The following is an 18,484-nucleotide window of genomic DNA, read 5'->3' as shown; positions in this document are numbered from 1 at the left end:
CAGGGTCCTCATGTCTTGGGGTCCTGGGGCTGGTGGGGGTCAGAGGGTCTGCGGCTCCCTTGCCTGGCTCGGCCTCTGCCCTCCCGGTTCCGGGGGCCGGAGGCCGGTTGTGGAGAGCTGCCGCTGGGGCGGGCTGCCCGCCCACCGGTCGGGCCCTCCTCCCTCACCCCCGTGGAGCAACACTAACCGCCCCGCCTCCTCTGACACCACCTGGGCCCAAAGGAGATGCTGCCTGGGGAAATCAGAGTCCCCACAGTCCCTCAGGGAGGATCCGAATACACTCAGATGGGTAGAGGGAGGACCAGATCTCAGATAGGGATATTTGGGAGCAGGACTCGGGAGAGTTACCACAGAACAGGGACAGTGGGAGGGCAGCGGGGACGGCCACACACCCGCGCACCAGCTGCCCACCCCCTACCCATCTGCCCACCCACCACCCCTCTGGGGGCCCCGTGGCTGTTTGGAGCCTGCCGTAAGATGGGCCAGGAAGAAGACTGGTGGAGCTACAGGCAGAAGTTCTTCTCTTCAAACCCTCCCCTCTTTCCTGACCCAGAGACCCAATACCTCCATGTGGAGAGGACTTTTGTGGAGGAGACTTCCGCTTAGAGACCTGGGCCCTGACCCCTGTGTAGCACCTCCCAAAGGGCCAGTTAATCAGTCGTATTTAAGGAGTGCTTACTGTGCGCAGAGCACTGTACTAAGTGTTCGGGAGATTACAATAGAGTTGGTACATTCCCTGCTCACAAGGAGCTTACAGTCTAGAGGGAAGCTTAGCTAAACCCGGTCCTTCCCAGTGATGACTCTGAAGAGGGAGAGCGGCTGTTTTTAATGTTCATGACTCAAAGGCCTTATTAGCTTGTACAGCCCCATGCCCCAACCAGACACAGAAGCTCCCCTGAACTCGCTCATCTCCGAGTCTTTGTTCTGGCGGGATCCCTTCCTGAAGTGCCATCCTGGACTCTCATCACCAAACCACATCCCTTCCCCCTCGCCTTTGAAACTCAGTCAAAAATTCATCTTTTCTTTTATCAAGTCCCCCCAGCTTAATGTCATTTGATTTAAGCCACCTGGTCATTGCAAGCCCCTTTTTTCCTCTTTTTATGGTATTTAGTGTTTATTATGTGCCAGGCACTGTTCTAAGCACCCCAGCACTTTGACTTACACCTCATATTAATGCACCTAGGTCTCAGGTGGATCTCCTACAATTCTTTTTCTCTCATTGGACCATCAGGTCCTCAAGGGTAGGACCTTATGCCATCTTGTTCTTTTAACAGCTTCATTCAATAATAATATTAATAATAATAATGATGATGGTATTTGTTAGGCACTTACTATGTGCCAAGGCCTGTTCTAAGCGCTGGGGTAGATAGAAGGTAATCAAGTTGTCCCACATGGGGCTCACAGTCTTAATCCCCATTTTACAGATGAGGTAACCGAGACACAGAGAAGTTAAGTGACTTGCCCAAAGTCACACAGATGACAAGTGGCAGAGCGGGATTAGAACCCATGACCTCTGACTCCCAAGCCCGTGCTCTTTCCACTAAGCCACGCTGCTTCTCCTAGCCATGCTGCTTCTCCTTCTTCTTCAAAACTCAGGACTGACAGAGATTGATAGAGCAGTCGACGGATTGAGAAACAACGTTGCCTAGTGGAAAGGGCACAGAGCAGGGAGTCAGAAGACCTGTGTTCTAATTTTGGCTTCACCAATTGCTTGCTGTGTGACCTTGGGCAAGTTGCTTAATAATTAACAACAGTAATAATAATAACAACAATAATAATAATTGGGGTATCTGTTAGGAGTTTCCTATGTGCCAAGCATTGTACTAAGCCCTGGGTTGGACATGAGCAAACCGGGTTCGATGCAGTCCCTGTCCCACGTGGGGCTCACGGTTTTAATCCCCATTTTACAGACGAGGTAACCGAGGCACAGAGAATTGAAGTGATTTGACCAAGATCACACAGCAGACAAGTGTCAGAGCCAGGATTAGAAGACAGGTCCTTCTGATTCCCAGGCCTGTACTCTATCTACTTAACTTCCCTGTACCTCAATTTCCACCTCTCTAAAAGGGGAATTCAATACCAGTTCTCCCTCCCTTTTAGACATTTAGCCCCGTGTGGTACAGAGACTGTGTCTGGCCTGATTATCTTGTCCCTACCCCAGTGCTTAATCTAGAGCTTGGCACATAGTAACTGCTTAACTAATACCACAACTACTATTGCCTTCAGACCTCTAGTCCCAGCAGCTGGGCCCACTTTATAGAGACATAAACTGAGGCATTATGAGGCTGGGCAGCTCTCTCAAGTTCAGTGTCGCTACTTGATCTGACTGTCCCGACTTGCTCGGGGGGATGAGTGCCCACGGGGCCCAAGAGGTCCCTGCCAGGCCCAGAGTTGGACATGGGAAATCGAGTCTGAAGGGAAGGGGGAAGCCGTCTTGGCCGGCTGAGTCAGCTTTCCCGCCCCATCTGAGGGACACAAGGGCCGGAGGGTAGGGCCAGGGCTGAGAAACGGCTTCCCTCCAGGACTTTAATAGCTTTGAAAGAAAAGTTATTAGATTCCTCTCCTCCCATGCCTTTGGAGGTGGTGAGGGGAGTGGGAGTGGGAGAAGGGCAGGGGGGGGACACATCCCAGCTTCTCTTTCTGGGCCTAAGCTAGGATAATTTGCTGATTTGCTGCCTTCATTCATCCCTCCCTCAGCCCCATGGCACTTTTGTACATATTCGTAATTTATTTATTTATATTACCGTCTGTCTCCCCTTCCAGACTGTAAGCTCGCTGTGGGCAGGGAACGTTTCTACCAAGTCTGTTATATTGTACTCTCCCAACTGCTTGGTACAGTGCTCTGCACACAGTAAGTTCTCAATAAATAAGATTGATTGATTGATAAAGTGTTTGAGATTCCATGAGTTCTTCACCGATCTTCCGGCCTCTTCTGCCAAACCCTTTCCCGACCGAAACTCTGCTGCCAGGTGGGGCTGACCAAGCAGAGGTTTTGTGAAAGGACCTTTGACATCAAAGCTTGAGGGGGAACGCCTTTTCTTCCTCCTCCTTCTCGTCCTCCCCTTTGTAACCTCCCCAACTCAGGTGTGCACGGCTCCCTTTGATGCTGCTTGCCTGTGACAGCCATTCCTCCTGGGGCCAGCAGCCTTTGTGGAGCAACTGATCAGGTCTTGGTCAGGGATCCATAGAACACAATCAATCAATCAATCAATCAATCGTATTTATTGAGCGCTACTGTGTGCAGAGCACTGTACTAAGCACTTGGGAAGTACAAGTTGGCAACATATAGAGACAGTCCCTACCCAACAGTGGGCTCACAGTCTAAAAGGGGGAGACGGAAAACAAAACCAAACATACTAACAAAATAAAATAAATAGAATAGATATGTACAAGTAAAATAAATAAATAAATAAATCTCTACCCAGACGCAGAGGCCTCTGCCCCTCTCACGGGCCTGGGATCTGAGGCCCGTGGTTTTCTTTCCCCTTTATATAGAGAAGCAGCATGGCTCAGTGGAAAGAGCCTGGGCTTTAGGAGTCAGAGGTCATGGGTTCAAATCGTGGCTCTGCCAATTGTTAGCTGTGTGACTTTGGGCAAGTCACTTCACTTCTCTGGGCCTCAGTTCCCTCATCTGGAAAACGGGGATTAAGACTGTGAGCCCCCCGTGGGACAACCCGATCACCTTGTAACCTCCCCAGCGCTTAGAACAGTGCTTTGCACATAGTAAGTGCTTAATAAATGCCATCATTATTATTATTATGGGGGCTCCCGAGGCTCTGGTGTGTGTCAGGAAGCCACCCCAAGTCAGTGGCATAAGTCACTGAGTCCGTCAATCGTATTTATTAAGCTCTTACTGCACGCAGAGAACTGCACTAAGTTCTGGGGAGAGTACAATATAACAATAAACAGACATGTTCTCTACCCACAGCAAACTTATAGTCTAGAGGGGGAGACAGACATTAATATAAAATTACAGATATGTACATAAGGGCTGAGGGGCTGGGGGGGGCGGCAAATAAAGGGAGCAAGTCAGGGCGACACAGAAGGTAGTGGGAAAAGATGGAAGGAGGGCGTAGTCAGGGAAGGCCTTGTGAAGGCCTTCCTTGTGCGGGCAAGAGGTTAGTGGTAAGAAAAATATGATCGAGGTACCCTGAGGTTAGCATCAGAGGAGAAAAGTGTGCGGGCTAGGTTGTAGTATTAATTCATTCATTTAATTGTATTTATTGAGCACCTACTGGGTGCAGAGCACTGTACTAAGTGCTTGGGAAAGTACAATACAGCCATAAAGAGAAACAATTCCTGCCCACAATGAGCTCACGATCTGGTGGGCAGCGGGAAACAGACATCAGTACAAGTAAACAGACATCAATAAAAATAAATAAAATTACAGATATATATGTATATACATATACATATATATCTGTAATTATATATATGCTGTGGGGCAGGGAGAAGGGGGAAGAGCAAAGGGAGCAAGTCAGGGCGATGCATAATTATTATGGTGTTTGTTAAGTGATTATCACGTGCCAAGCACTGTTCCAAGCGCTGGGGTGGATACAAGGTAATCAGGTTGTAACAATAATAATAACGGTATTGGTCAAGCACTTACTATGTGCCAAGCACTGTTCCAAGTGCTGGGGTGGATACAAGGCAATCGGGTTGTCCCACGTGGGGCTCACAGTCGTAATCCCCACCCTCCAGTGAGGACCAGAGAAGTGAAACGACTTGCCCCAGGTCACCCAGCAGACAAGCGGCGGCTCCGGGATTAGAACCCACGTCCTCTGCCTCCCAAGCTCTTGCCACTAAAGCCACGCTGCTTCTCCAGCAGCGGCAGGAGAGTAGTGAGTGAGGTAGAAGGGGGCAAGGTGATTGAGTGCTTTAAAGCCAAGGATGCGGAGTCACTGTGAACAAAGATGAGCAGGGCAATATGATGCCTTTTCCAGGCTGTGTTCCTTCTCAGATGTGTTTCCCGGGGGGGTGTTCCTTTGGGGAGGGAGGACATGCTGCCATCAGCTAAGAAGCAGTGTGGCTCAATGGAAAGAGCACGGGCTTTGGAGTCAGAGGTCATGGGTTCAAATCCCAGCTCAGCCAAGTGTCAGCTGTGTGACCTTGGGCAAGTCACTTAGCTTCTCTGTGCCTCAGTTCCCTCATCTGTCAAATGGGGATTAAGACTGTGAGCCCCACGTGGGACAATCTGATCACCTTGTATCCTCCCCAGCGCTTAGAACAGTGCTTTGCACATAGTAAGTGCTTAACAAATGCTATTATTATTATTATTATTATTGTTATTTTATCTTCCCTACTGATCCAGACCAGGTCCATCCTCAGCCTGGGAAAGCAGGACCCAAGATCCCTGGCCTCCCCTCTCCGCCCCCACTCCTGTCCAGCGTTAGTTCCCCAAACCCCTGGCCTGCTGCTGGCACCAAACACACCTGGAAACGACCCTTTCCATACCAGGGTCTCCTGCCCCTTGTACCTCTCAAACTTAAAATTTTAAACCAGCAAAGGGAGGGATTGGAGATGTCCTGAAAAGAGCACAGAAATGATTAGAGGAATTGGGAAATAGAGTTTAGGAGGTAAAGGGAATTGGGCTGATTTCTCCTGGAAATTAGGCCAAGGAGTGTCCACCACCTTTGAGCCCTTGATCTTGAAGACGGGGATCATGTCAAGGTACTGTATTGTACTCTCCCAGGCTCAAGTAGCCCTTATGTAGCCCTTGTGTATGCCCTCTGCACAAAATAAGTGCTCTATAAATATTGCTGATTGAAGGATTTTTATGGGGAAAGCTGACCAGTTGGTCTCTGGGCACCCCAGCAAAAATATCCTTAAACGCAGTGTGGCCTAGTTGAAAGATCACGGGCCTGGGAGTAAGAGGACCTGAGTTCTGATTCTGGCTCCACACTTGTCCGCTATATGACCCTGGATAAGTCACTTAACTTCTCTGTACCTAAGTTACCACATCTGTAAAATGGGGATAAGACTGTGAACCCTATGTGGGATTATCCTGTATCCACCCCAACGCTTAATACAATGCTTGGCACGTAGTAAGCACTTAACAAACACTATTATAAAAATGCCCCAAGAGAGAGTTTGGTTGGACATCAAGAAGAGCTTTCTGAATGCAGGGATGGTTACAAGGGGCAAATGAGGAATGTTGTGACATTCCTGGTCCTGGACTCCATTAAAGAAAAGGACGGATCCCCTTCCATCCTAAATAATAATAATAATGGCATTTATTAAGCGTTTACTATGTGCAAAGCACTGTTCTGAGCACTGGGGAGGTTACAAGGTGACGAGGTTGTCCCACGGGGGGCTCACAGTCTTCACTCCCATTTTACAGATGAGGGAACTGAGGCCCAGAGAAGTGAAGTAACTTGCCCAAAATCACACAGCTGACAAGTGGCAGAGGTGGGATTTGAACCCGTGACCTCTGACTCCAAAGCCCGGGCTCTTTCCACTGAGCCATGCTGCTTCTCTATCTTTGGCATCTACCAGCCTGGAGTCGGGGGACTGGACCAGGTGACCTCTTAAGGTCCCTTGCAGCTCTTTCATTCCAAGAACCTCGTGTCTAAGGTAAATCCCTCCTGTTGTCACTTATGTTTGTCCCTTCCTACCCTGTGTTTGTGCCTGCCTGGAGTTTGGAAGGAATTAATATCTCAGTGCAGCATGCAAAAGGGCCCCGGAGAGCGTGCAAAGGAGCACTTTGACGAGCTGCTCTAGTAGGAAAATTCCCAATTTGGATAGTGGCGGTGAGTGGCATCAGCAGCTCTCTGCCCTCCTCCCTCCCAACTCATGTTTGGTTAATTGTTCAAGGGAAGGAAAATCGATGGAACAAAACAAAATCTCTGAACAGACCTTCCAATAGAGGAAATCCAGTCAGTTAAACCAGGCAAATTAGCCCCTGGCTCCCTCACTCAGGATGTGAAAGAAATGTTTACCAGCTTTGAAAAGAAGACCCACAGCCAAAGTGCTCCCTTTCCTCCGGCTCCTGAAAACTGGGGCCACCCGACCCAGCAATGCCGGGAGATGGAAGGGATGGACTGGGATTACCTAGTGTGGTCTAGGGAAATCAATCAATCAATCAATCGTATTTATTGAGCGCTTACTGTGTGCAGAGCACTGTACTAAGCGCTTGGGAAGCACAAGGTGGCAACATATAGAGACAGTCCCTACCCAACAGTGGGCTCACAGTCTAAAAGGGAAAGGGCACAAGCCTGAGAGGCAGCGGACCTTGTTTCTAATCCCAGATCTGCCACTTGCCTGCTCTGTGGCATTTTGCAGATGAGGAAACTGAGGTACAGGCAAGTCACTTAACTTCCCTGGACCTCAGTTTCATCTTCTGTAAAATGGAGATTCAATACCTGTGATCTCGATGAGGGACAGGGACAGCATCCAACGTGGTCATCTTGTAGCTGTTATAATAATAATAATTGTTATTACCATTATTAATAAGTGATAAGGGCAGGCGACCTGGGACCGAGTAGTTAGCTCGTCCTCAGGGGGCTAGGTCTGGCATCAACCTCCTTCTTCCTCCCCATCAGCACCGCTGTGGGCAGCGGTCCTTGGAGGGCCCTCCCTGGCTCCCTTGCATTATGCCAACTTGTACTTCCCAAGTGCTTAGTACAGCGCTCTGCACACAGTAAGCGCTCAATAAATACGATTGAATGAATGAATGGTGGAGGTGGAAGAAGGGTTGTGGGGGGGGCCCCAGCTGGTTCCCTGTGGCCAACTCCCTGGAGGAAGTGGGAAGAAGCCATTCTTCCACGGCTTTTTAGATTGCCCCCCCAAGACTTCCACCAGACCTTGTGAGCAGGCCAAGAAGACCCCAGACAGGGTCTTTCCAATGATGGTTGGCTCTTTGACTTCAGCCTCTTTGACCAAGCCCTGCCCTGCTGGCTCTTCCTCACAGCCTCCCTTTGCTCTACCCCCCACCATCAATGAAAATTGCCATCTCTGGATGGAATCTATCCCGTCCTTAACACCTGGTTGCTGGCACCCACCTGTCCAACTTCTCCTCCTATGCTGGCGACCAGCCGGCCCCACCGGACCGAGACCCCACACAGAGACAGGTCCTGGGTCCCCAAGGTGGGCCGAGACCCTCACCAGAGATCAGACAGCAGACAGCATAAAAGCCTTTTTTATTTGATCCCATAACCGGGAGTAATAATGCTGAACAGGTCTTGAGGTGGGACTTTACAAGGAAGGAAGCTCCAGCCCCAAACTCACCCGACACTAGGCCAGCCCACATCTTCCGCTGACAGATTTTGCCTAAACCCTCCCCGGGACAAAGTGGCACTTTAAAAATTTGTGTTATCTCACCACAGGGACTGTCTCTATATGTTGCCAACTTGTACTTCCCAAGCGCTTAGTACAGTGCTCTGCACACAGTAAGCGCTCAATAAATACGATTGATTGATTGATTGATTGATCAGACAGTGCTCTGACTGGCCTGCTCTGGACTAATTTCTCCTGGCAAGAAGACAAAATAGATGAGTAAGCACTTACTATGTGCCAGGCATTGCACTAAGCGATGGGGTAGATATAGGCAAATCAGTTTGGATAGAGTCCCTACCCCACATGGGCATCACAGTCTTAATCCCCATTTTAGCAATGAGGTAACTGAGGCACACAGAGAGATTAAGTGAATGAGGTCGTATCCCCAAAGTTAGGAGGCAAGGTCAAGTACAACCCTGGGCTTTGGGCTGGGCATGGGATAGTTGATAATAATAATCGTGGTATTTGTTAAGCACTTACTATGTGCCAATCATTGTACTGGGCACTGGGGTAAGTGCAAGGTAATCAGGTCGGATACATGGGAGGAGGGAGGACAGGTATCAAAGCTCCATTTTCACTGAGGAGGGAACTGAGACACAGAGAAGTTAAGTACCTTGCCCAAAGTCACCACACAGACTAGTGGCAGAGCCAGGACTCAAACTCAGGTCCTCTGACGCCCTGGCCCGTGGTCTATCCACTAGCCCACACTGCTTCCTATGGTGGCTCGATGTTTGACCAGAGAGAGAGAGAGAGGTGAGGGTTAAATGCCTAGAGGAATTGCGGGAGTCCAGGGATCCTGGATGGGAGGAGCAAGGATGGTAGAGAGCCCTCTCATCCAAGGGAGGATACTGAGCCCGGGGGGGGGGGGGGGGGGGGGGGGGGGGGGGGGGGGACGGGGGACAGGGGAGGGTGGTGTCCATTTAGAGAGAGGATAAGGCCGGGTTAGCTGAATCCAGCTCTTCTCTAGTCAACAGGAGTGGATTATCTACTGTGCAGATGTTCTGCTGCGGATTTTCAAGCCCTCACCATCTGTGAACTCGTCTTCCGCGCTGTGTCACCAGCAGTCTGCAACAGTGACTCTCCGTCTGGATGTACGGCCTGCCTTCCCCATCGGCCAGGGCCGCCCCAGGGCCTTTCTGTACCACACTATTTGTGCCACCGCAGGCATGGAGGATCCAGAGTTGACTGAATGTGTTAAGGGTGATTTAGTCCTGAGGGATGAAGGGGGCATGCTGAGTATTGCAACTTGAAAAGGGATAAAGCACCTTCACCCCCTTGACCCGAAGGATGGTTGGCATGTGTCTGGCAAACATATGAAGCAGCATGGGAAGCAGTATGGCTTAGTGGGTAGAGTACGGGCCCGGGAGTTAGAATGTCGTGGGTTCTAATCTGCCACTTGTCCGCTGTGTGGCCTTGGGTGAGTCACTTCACTTCTCTGTGCCTCAGTTACCTCATCTGTAAAATGGGGATTAAGACTGTGAGCCCCACGTGGGACAGGGACTGTATCCAACCGAATGGCTTGAATCCATCCCAGCGCTTAGTACAGTGCCTGGCACATAGTGAATGCTTCCCAAGCGCTTAGTACAGTGCTCTGCACACAGTAAACGCTCAACAAATACGATTGATTGATTGATTGTATCCTCCCCAGCGCTTAGAACAGTGCTTTGCACATAGTAAGTGCTTAACAAATGTCATTATTATTATTATATGAAAAAATGACTCTCTGCAGAGGGTTATCCTGAGGGTTTAATTGCCTTGGGTAAAGCTTGGGGCTCTATCTCTAGTGCAGTTTGGGATCCCTCCTATAGAAGAAACTCCCTCTGTTGCCTTGGGGATTTGACTTCTTTAAACATTCGTCTGCTTGGTGAGTCTCCTGCCCAGGGGAGAAGGAGGCCACCTGTCACTCCCCTCAGCCTCCGAGGGATGGGCCTGGGTGGCTCGGGCGATGTCCAGCGGGGGCTTGCTGACGTACCAGGTTGCCAAGAGTCTGTTCATCTGGTCCTGGTTGGTGATCCCGTGGAGGTGGTCCTCCTTTCCTTCCCCCTCCCCCTCCTCCTGCCCCAGAGGGTCGCGGCTGATGCTCAGGCCCCGGACCTTGATCTCCTTCCGCATGCTGTCGAAAAAGTGCAGGACGCAGCGGTGAGCAAAGTCGCGGGCGTGCTCGCAGCAGGTCTCGTCGAAGAGCTTCTGCTCCAGGTCCAGGTAGTTGCTCCAGTAGCGGCGCTGCAGGAAGGCGGCCTGGTGGAAGCAGGGCTGGAGGGAACGGGCCAGGAAAGCCGCCAGGATGAGCAGCAGGGTGATACTCCAGCCCAGAGCCTAGGGGAGGGAGTTAGAAATGTATCTCCATCGGGGCTGGCCGGGAGAGGGAAAAGAGGAAGTGGAATGGTTGGGGTATTGCTTCCACTGAAGCTGTTTGGCCTAGTGGATCGGAAGTTCTGGGAGTCGGGAGGCTTGGGTTCTAATCCCATCATCATCATCATCATCAATCGTATTTATTGAGCACTTACTATGTGCAGAGCACTGTACTAAGCGCTTGGGAAGTGCAAATTGGCAACATATAGAGACAGTCCGTACCCAACAGTGGGCTCACAGTCTAAAAGGGGGAGACAGAGAACAAAACCAAACATGCTAACAAAATAAAATAAATCCCAGCTCTGCCACGTGCCTGCTGGGTGACCATGGGCAAGTCATTTGACAAGAACAGTGCTTGGCACATAGTAAGCACTTAACAAACGCCATCATTATTATTATTATTATTATTATTATTATTATTATTATCTCTGGGCCTGTTTCTTCATGAGTAAACTGGGGATTAAATTCTTGTTTGCCCTCCCCTTAGACTGTGAGTCCCATGTGGGACAGCGACTGAGATTGATCTGACTGTATTGTATTATTATACCTACCTCAGTACTTAGAACAGTGCTTGGCACATAGTAAGCGCTTAACAAATGCCATTATTATTATTATTATTATTATTATTATTATTATTATTATTATCTCTGGGCCTGTTTCTTCATGAGTAAACTGGGGATTAAATTCTTGTTTGCACTCCCCTTAGACTGTGAGTCCCATGTGGGACAGCGACTGAGGTTGATCTGACTGTATTGTATTATTATACCTACCTCAGTACTTAGAACAGTGCTTGGCACATAGTAAGTGCTTAACAAATTCCATTATTATTATTATTATTGTTATTATTATTATTATTATTATTATTATCTCTGGGCCTGTTTCTTCATGAGTAAACTGGGGATTAAATTCTTGTTTGCCCTCCCCTTAGACTGTGAGTCCCATGTGGGACAGCGACTGAGGTTGATCTGATTGTATTGTATTATTATACCTACTTCAGTACTTAGGACAGTGCTTGGCACATAGTAAGCGCTTAACAAATGCCATTATTATTATTATTATTATCTCTGGGCCTGTTTCTTCATGAGTAAACTGGGGATTAAATTCTTGTTTACCCTCCCCTTAGACTGTGAGTCCCATGTGGGACAGTGACTGAGGTTGATCTGACTGTATTGTATTATTATACCTACCTCAGTACTTAGAACAGTGCTTGGCACATAGTAAGCGCTTAACAAATGCCATTATTATTATTATTATTATCTCTGGGCCTGTTTCTTCATGAGTAAACTGGGGATTAAATTCTTGTTTGCCCTCCCCTTAGACTGTGAGTCCCATGTGGGACAGCGACTGAGGTTGATCTGACTGTATTGTATTATTATACCTACCTCAGTACTTAGCACAATGCTTGACACATTGTAAGCACTTCACAAATACCACAATTATTATTATTATTGTTAGAAGTATAAATAGAAGAATAGTTTTAGGATCCCTTGATTAGAAATGAAATGGTGTCCATTGACAACCGTTGCTAGAGTGAGAGCATAGCCTAGTGGAATAATTACAGGAATAAAAGTCAGGAGACCTGGGTTCTAATCTCAGCTCCATCAATTTACAAGCTAGATGACCTTGGGCCAGTCACTTAACCTCTCTCTGCTTCAGTTCCCTCATCTGTGAAATGGCGCTAAGATTCTTGCTCTCCCTACATTTTAGAGGGTGAGCTCTGTGTGGGACAGAGCCTTATAATAATAATAATAATAAGATTTGTTAAGTGTTTACTGTGTGCCAAGCACTGTGATAAGTACTGGGGTAGATATAAGATAATCAGGTCCCATATGGGACTCATAGTCTAAATAAGAGGGAGAAGAATTTAATCTCCATTTTACATAAAGCATAAAGCAGTGATTTGTCCAAGATCACACAGCAGACAAATGGCAGACCCGAGAACCCAGGTCCTCTGACTCCCAAGCTCTTTCCCTTGGGCCACGCTGCTTCTTTTACTTCAGTCAATCAATCTATCAATTGAGTGCTTACTTTGTGCAGAGCACTGTACTAAGTGCTTGGGAGAGTACAATACAACAGACAGTGCACACGTTCCCTGTCTCTAATGAATTTAGGGTCTAGAGGGGGAGCTTACAGTCTAATCATTTGCCTACGCAACCACTTAGCATGTAATAAGCGTACCCAACCAGAATGTTCAAGAGCCTTGAGGGGGACCAAGCAAGTATAACACCACCAACATGCAAGTAGACATAAAACACCATTAACAGGCATATAAATATTTCTCTCCATATAGTATTACAGAAACAGAAGCACACTCACACACACACACACCAAGCATTCCCCCCCCCCCCCCAATCCCAGTATTTTGCCTAAAGATCAACAAATATGTCCAGCAACAGTTTAAGTTACTCTGACTCGGGTCATCGCTGGTCAAGGTTAATCTAGGAAGGCTTCCCGGAGGAGGTAGTTCCCAAGAAGGTAGGAAAGGGTTAGGTTGGGTGGAGGGCAGTGGCCCTGGGCTGCTTTTGTTCAGGCATTTGAGGCTAAGAGGCCCCAGGGAGGAAGCCGGGCCGAGTCCCGCCGCTTACCTGGGACAGGCATCTCAGGTACCTGGACACGGCCTTTCTAGACGTGCTGTTCCTCACCAGGTCGTCCTCCTTGCAGGGCACCTTGGCCAGCAGGAACTGCACCTCGCCTGGGGCCACGTCGGCCAATTCCGCAAACTTCTCGGGGTCCACGGAGCTGCTGAAGGCGCAGATGAAACACTTCCCGTCCAGGAGGGTGAGCAGGATCCAGACGATGGGGGCCACCAGGGCTCGCTGCAGGATGGAGGAGCACATGTACCTGGAGCGGGGAGAGCACCCAGAGAACCAGCTCCCTCTGGGGCCCCGGGGAGACAGCCAATGCTGGGATACACCGGAGAACTCCGGGAAAGCAAAGAGGGAGGTTGTCGGATCTTCCTCCCGCCGTCCGGGCATCGCCAGTCCCGTCCTGCCCACCAGGATGGGCTTGGGCGACCAGAGATAACCCGTGACCGGAAGGAGCTTGCTCAGAAAACTGTTACTGCTTAAAATTTCCCTCAAATCCAATCTCAGCATTTCTCTCTGACCTGAAATCCAATGGCCCAGAACGTCATTTCCCCTCAACTTACCCTGTCACTGGAACTGCTTAGAGTCAATGCTGGCATCACCTTCCTCCCATCCCGTCATCATCATTAATAACAATCCCTCTAGATTGCAAGCTCCTGGAGGGCAGAGGTCATGTCTATGAATTCTGCTCTACTTAGTACCAAGTACAGTACAAGATACGGTACCAAGCGCTTGGTACACTGCTTTGGCCACAGTAGACAGTCAAGAAATACTATTGATTGATTGATCGAACATACCCTGAGTGAACTCCCGGACACTCCCGGTTTTAATAATAATAATTGTGGTATTTGTTAGGCGCTCACTGGGTGCCAGGCACCGAACTAAGGTCTAGGGTGGATACAAGAAATTGTAATGGACACAGACCCTGGCCCATGCGGGGCTCACAGTCTCAGTCCCCATTTTACAGATGAGGTAATTGAGGCCCAGAGAAGTGACACAGAAAACAAGTGGCGGACTGGGGGTTAGAACCCGGGATCTTCTAACTCCCAGGCCCGGGCTTCATCCACTGAGCCACACTGCTGCTCCTCATCGTTGCCTGGGTAGTCTCAGGGCTAGGGATAGCCATTCCCGGGACTGTTTTAGGAAGGTGCAGTCCATCAAATCTTGGTCATTTCTGGACTACGCACAACCCACCCCCACAAAATGGATCCATTGCTTTGATTCTAAGAGTCTGTTGTGCGGGCCAATCCAGGGCCCTCTGCAAAGCCCAGGAGTTGAAGAGGAACCTGATCCGAATTAACCACCACTAACGAACCTGACTGCAGGGCCTGTGGATACCGAGTGCATATATAACTCACAGAGGTCAATTCCCCCACCTGAACCATTTATTTTCTAATTGAGAATCCCCGTCCCCACGACCAGGGAAGGGAAGGAGGTTGGGGTCTCCCACCTGATGACGCCCAGATCCTTTGTCCGCCTCCCCGTGGGTCTCTTCCACTCCTCGATCACGGTCACAGACTGCCTGTTGACGATCAGCCCGCAGAGAAAGAGGGCCACCGGCGGGATGAGCAGCACGCCCAGCCCGTAGACCACGTTGTACCTGGGGAGGCAGGGGCAGTTGAATTCGAAGGAGGTGTACATCTTCACCGTGGCCAGGGCCAGGAGCCCACAGATCCCATTCATCACGGACTCCGAGCTGGACTGGAAGTATTGGAAGACCATCCGGAATTTGTCCATGGTTCCTGGTGACGGGAGGGCCACTGGAGGTATGTAGGATGGCACGGGGGGAGGCTGCAAGGTGTGCCCAGGGTCCTTCTGGGTTCCGTTACACCCTGAGGCTACTTCTGAGGCCAAATTGGCCTGACTCTTTCTTTCTGAAAGGTCTGGCCAGAGAGGGGCTAAGGGTAGACCTGGTGTCTCCAGGAGAGATTTGATTCCTCTTCCCTGACTCTCCCCACTCTGCCCTCCGAAGAGCTGCTATGGCACCCGACCCAACAGTCCCCTTCTCTCCGAGGGTGTTCACCTGCACAGACGGTGGATCTTCCCTCCGGCAACTATGGGAGGGCAAATGAGTCAGTGCTCGTGGCCAGAGCGAAAGTCAACTCTCTATTCAAATGCTCTTGTTGCTATGTGTGTAGTCCCAGGACTCCTCCCTGTTTGTTTGTTTTTATGGTATCTTTAAGTACTTACTATGTGCCAGGCACTGTACTAAACCCTGAGGTAGATGCAAGTTAATCAGGTTGGACATAGCCCAAATCCCACATACTAATAATTGTATGTATTTACTATTCTGTTTATTTTGTTAATGATGTGCATCTAGCTTTACTTCGATGTATTCTGATGACTTGACACCTGTCCACATGTTTTGTCATCTGTCTCCCCCCTTCTAGACTGTGAGCCCGTTGTTGGGTAGGGACCGTCTCTATATGTTGCCAACTTGTACTTCCCAAGCGCTTAGTACAGTGCTCTGCACACAGTAAGCGCTCAATAAATACGATTGAATGAATAATTGTGGTATTTAAGAGCTTACTGTGTGCCTCAGGCACTGCACTAAACGCTGGGATGGATACACACAAATCGGGTTGGACACAGCCCCTGTCCCACATGGGACCCCCAGTCAATACTCATTTTACAGATGTGGTAACTGAGGCACGGTGAAGTGACTTGCCCAAGGTCACACAGCGGACAAATGGCAGAGATGGGATTAGAACCCAGGTCCTTCTGACGCCCAGGCTCTAGCCACTAGGCCACACTGCTTCTCTATAAATCTCTCCCTGATGCCTCTTCCAGAGGCATATCTGTGTCAACTCTGGGCCTGGCAATGTCCTGTTTGGGTTCATGCCAGGACAGCCCACAGGGCTTTCTAATCGCCCAAGATTTTTATTTAACTCAATTCATTTAGCTCTAAATGTGTCTTCTTTCCTAATGCCGTGGGTCATTAATGGCAATGATGTGAACACATTCCCATTACTCCACTGAAACTAATTGGGTTAACACATCCATGGAGGAGTGTACTTGCTCCCAGCCACTCAGAGAGGGGATGGGAGGGGAGGGAAGAGGAAACTCCTGGAGAGAGAAGTTCCAGGCTGTGGCATCTAGGTTTAGGAGAAGCAACATGGCTTAGTGAAAAGAGAACGGGCTTGGGAGTCAAGAGGTCGAGGGTTCTGATCCCGGCTCTGCCACTTATCAGCTGTGTGACTTTGGGCAAATCACTTCTCTGTGCCTCATCTGTAAAATGGGGATTAAAACTGTGAGCCCCACGTGGGACAACCCAATTACCTTGTAGCTACCCCAGCGATTAGAACAGTGCTTGGCACATAGTAAGTGCTTAACAAATACCATAATTATTATTATTTGGGAGAAATCTGTCTGCTGAGATACTAAAATGCTCCAAGATGAGGAAGAGAGAGAGAGCAACGGCAGCCATCAAAGCTTCTCCGCTCAAGGGGTCTCGATGATGATGGTAGTGGTATTTAAGCATTTAGTGTGTGTCAGGCACTGTTCTAAGTGCCGGGGTGGATGCAAGATAGGTTGAACACCTTCCCTGTCCCACTTGGGGCTCAAAGTCTTAATCTCCATTTTACAGATGAGGTAAATGAGGCCCAGGGAAGTAAAGCGACTTGCCCAAAGTCACACAGCAGATTAGTGGCAGAGCTGGGATTAGAACCTGGATCTTTTGAAATCCCAGGCCTGTGCTCTATCAATCAATCAATCAGTCGTATTTATTGAGCGCTTACTGTGTGCAGAGCACTGGACTAAGCGCTTGGGAAGTACAAATTGGCAACATATAGAGACAGTCCCTACCCAACAGAATAGAAGGCCCCTGACTCCATTGTCTGGAGGGTAAGGAGATGGGGACCAGTCCTGGACCAAATGGAAGCCAGCCAAAGTGCATTATGCGAGAAGTTGTTGACTTTCTGCCCATGTTTCTTTTTCCAGGTTACCACTCTAAGTCACAGCTGAAGGGCATCATTCATTCATTTACTCAATCGTATTTACTGAGCACTTACTGTGTGTCTATCACTGTACTAAGCGCTTGGGAAGCACAAGCCGGCAACATATAGAGACGGTCCCTACCCAACAATGGGCTCACAGTCTAGAAGGGGGAGACAGACAACAAAACAAAACATGTAGACAGGTGTCAAAATCATCAGAGCAAACAGAATTAAAGCTACAGGCACATCATTAACAAAATAAATAGAATAGTAAATATGTACAAGTAAAATAGCATCATCGCTAGTAGCACTTAATCAATCAATCGTATTTATTGAACGCTTACTGTGTGCAGAGCACTGTACTAAGCGCTTGGGAAGTACAAGCTGGCAACATGTAGAGACAGTCCCTACCCAACAGTGGGCTGAACCTTTAGGATACCCAGAGGTAAAACTTTACAGAAGCCTCAGACGTAGTTCCTGATCTCCAGGGTCTTATGAACGAACAAAGGGATGATGATAATAATAATAATAGCATTTATTATGCGCTTACTGTGTGCAAAGCACTGTTCTAAGCGCTGCGGAGGTTACAAGGTGATCAGGTTGTCCCACGGGGGGCTCACAGTCTTCATCTCCATTTTACAGATAAGGGAACTGAGGCCCAGAGAAGCGAAGTGACTCGCCCAAAGTCACACAGCTGGCAATTGGCAGAGCGGGATTTGAACCCATGATCTCGGACTCCAAAGCTCGGGCTCTTTCCACTGAGCCACGCTGCTTTTCTAAAGGGATCTCAGGGAGTGCGGCTGGTGGGGCTCTTGGTTGCAGGGGAAGATGCGGGCAGGTCCGCACGTTGCCCGCACCTTTTCTCCGGAGGTGAAGTTTGGAATCCAACTTGTACTTCCCAAGCGCTCAGTCCAGTGCTCTGCACACAGTAAGCGCTCAATAAAGAGAAGCAGCGTGGCTCAGTGGAAAAAGCACGGGCTTTGGAGTCAGAGGCCATGGGTTCAAATCCCGGCTCCTCCCCTTGTCAGCTGTGTGACGTTGGGCAAGTCACTTAACTTCTCTGGGCCTCAGGTCCCTCATCTGTAAAATGGGGATGAAGACTGTGAGCCCCCCGTGGGACCACCTGATCACCTTGTAAATTCTCCAGCGCTTAGAACAGTGCTCTGCACATAGTAAGCGCTTAATAAATGCCATTATTATTAATAATAATAAATAAGATTGATTGAATCATAATTAAAAGCATTAATGAATAATCAACTAGAAGCCGCCTCTCTCGCAATTAAATCGTTGGACGCTAGGTGGCGCGCCTACCCATGGAGCGCCTGGGCGAAGTAGCTG

At 49.1% G+C, this 18,484-nt stretch overlaps 1 protein-coding gene across 1 annotated transcript; it reads right to left on the bottom strand.

The window, feature by feature from the left end:
* Positions 1-9,997: 9,997 nt before the first annotated feature.
* Positions 9,998-14,948, bottom strand: CALHM3 (calcium homeostasis modulator 3). Its single transcript, XM_038758579.1, has 3 exons — positions 14,662-14,948; positions 13,212-13,467; positions 9,998-10,590 (listed from the first exon to the last, which is right to left on the bottom strand). Exons 1-3 carry the CDS (start codon positions 14,946-14,948, stop codon positions 10,120-10,122), a joined length of 1,014 nt encoding a protein of 337 aa, XP_038614507.1. The 3' UTR covers positions 9,998-10,119.
* Between the last annotated feature and the right edge of the window lie 3,536 nt (positions 14,949-18,484).

This window comes from Tachyglossus aculeatus, chromosome 16, assembly GCF_015852505.1.
Source record: "Tachyglossus aculeatus isolate mTacAcu1 chromosome 16, mTacAcu1.pri, whole genome shotgun sequence".
Taxonomy (NCBI): Eukaryota; Metazoa; Chordata; class Mammalia; order Monotremata; family Tachyglossidae; genus Tachyglossus; species Tachyglossus aculeatus.
This window is presented reverse-complemented; position numbering and strand designations above follow the sequence as displayed.

Bases quoted from the DNA above. Each gene is read 5' to 3' on its own strand.
- CALHM3 (XM_038758579.1), bottom strand. From the start codon at position 14,948: ATGGACAAATTCCGGATGGTCTTCCAATACTTCCAGTCCAGCTCGGAG. The intron at 13,468-14,661 runs GTGGGAGACCCC...TCCCCGCTCCAG, and splicing joins AAGGATCTGGGCGTCATCAG to GTACATGTGCTCCTCCATCC. The intron at 10,591-13,211 runs GTAAGCGGCGGG...TCCCTCCCCTAG, and splicing joins ACCTGAGATGCCTGTCCCAG to GCTCTGGGCTGGAGTATCAC.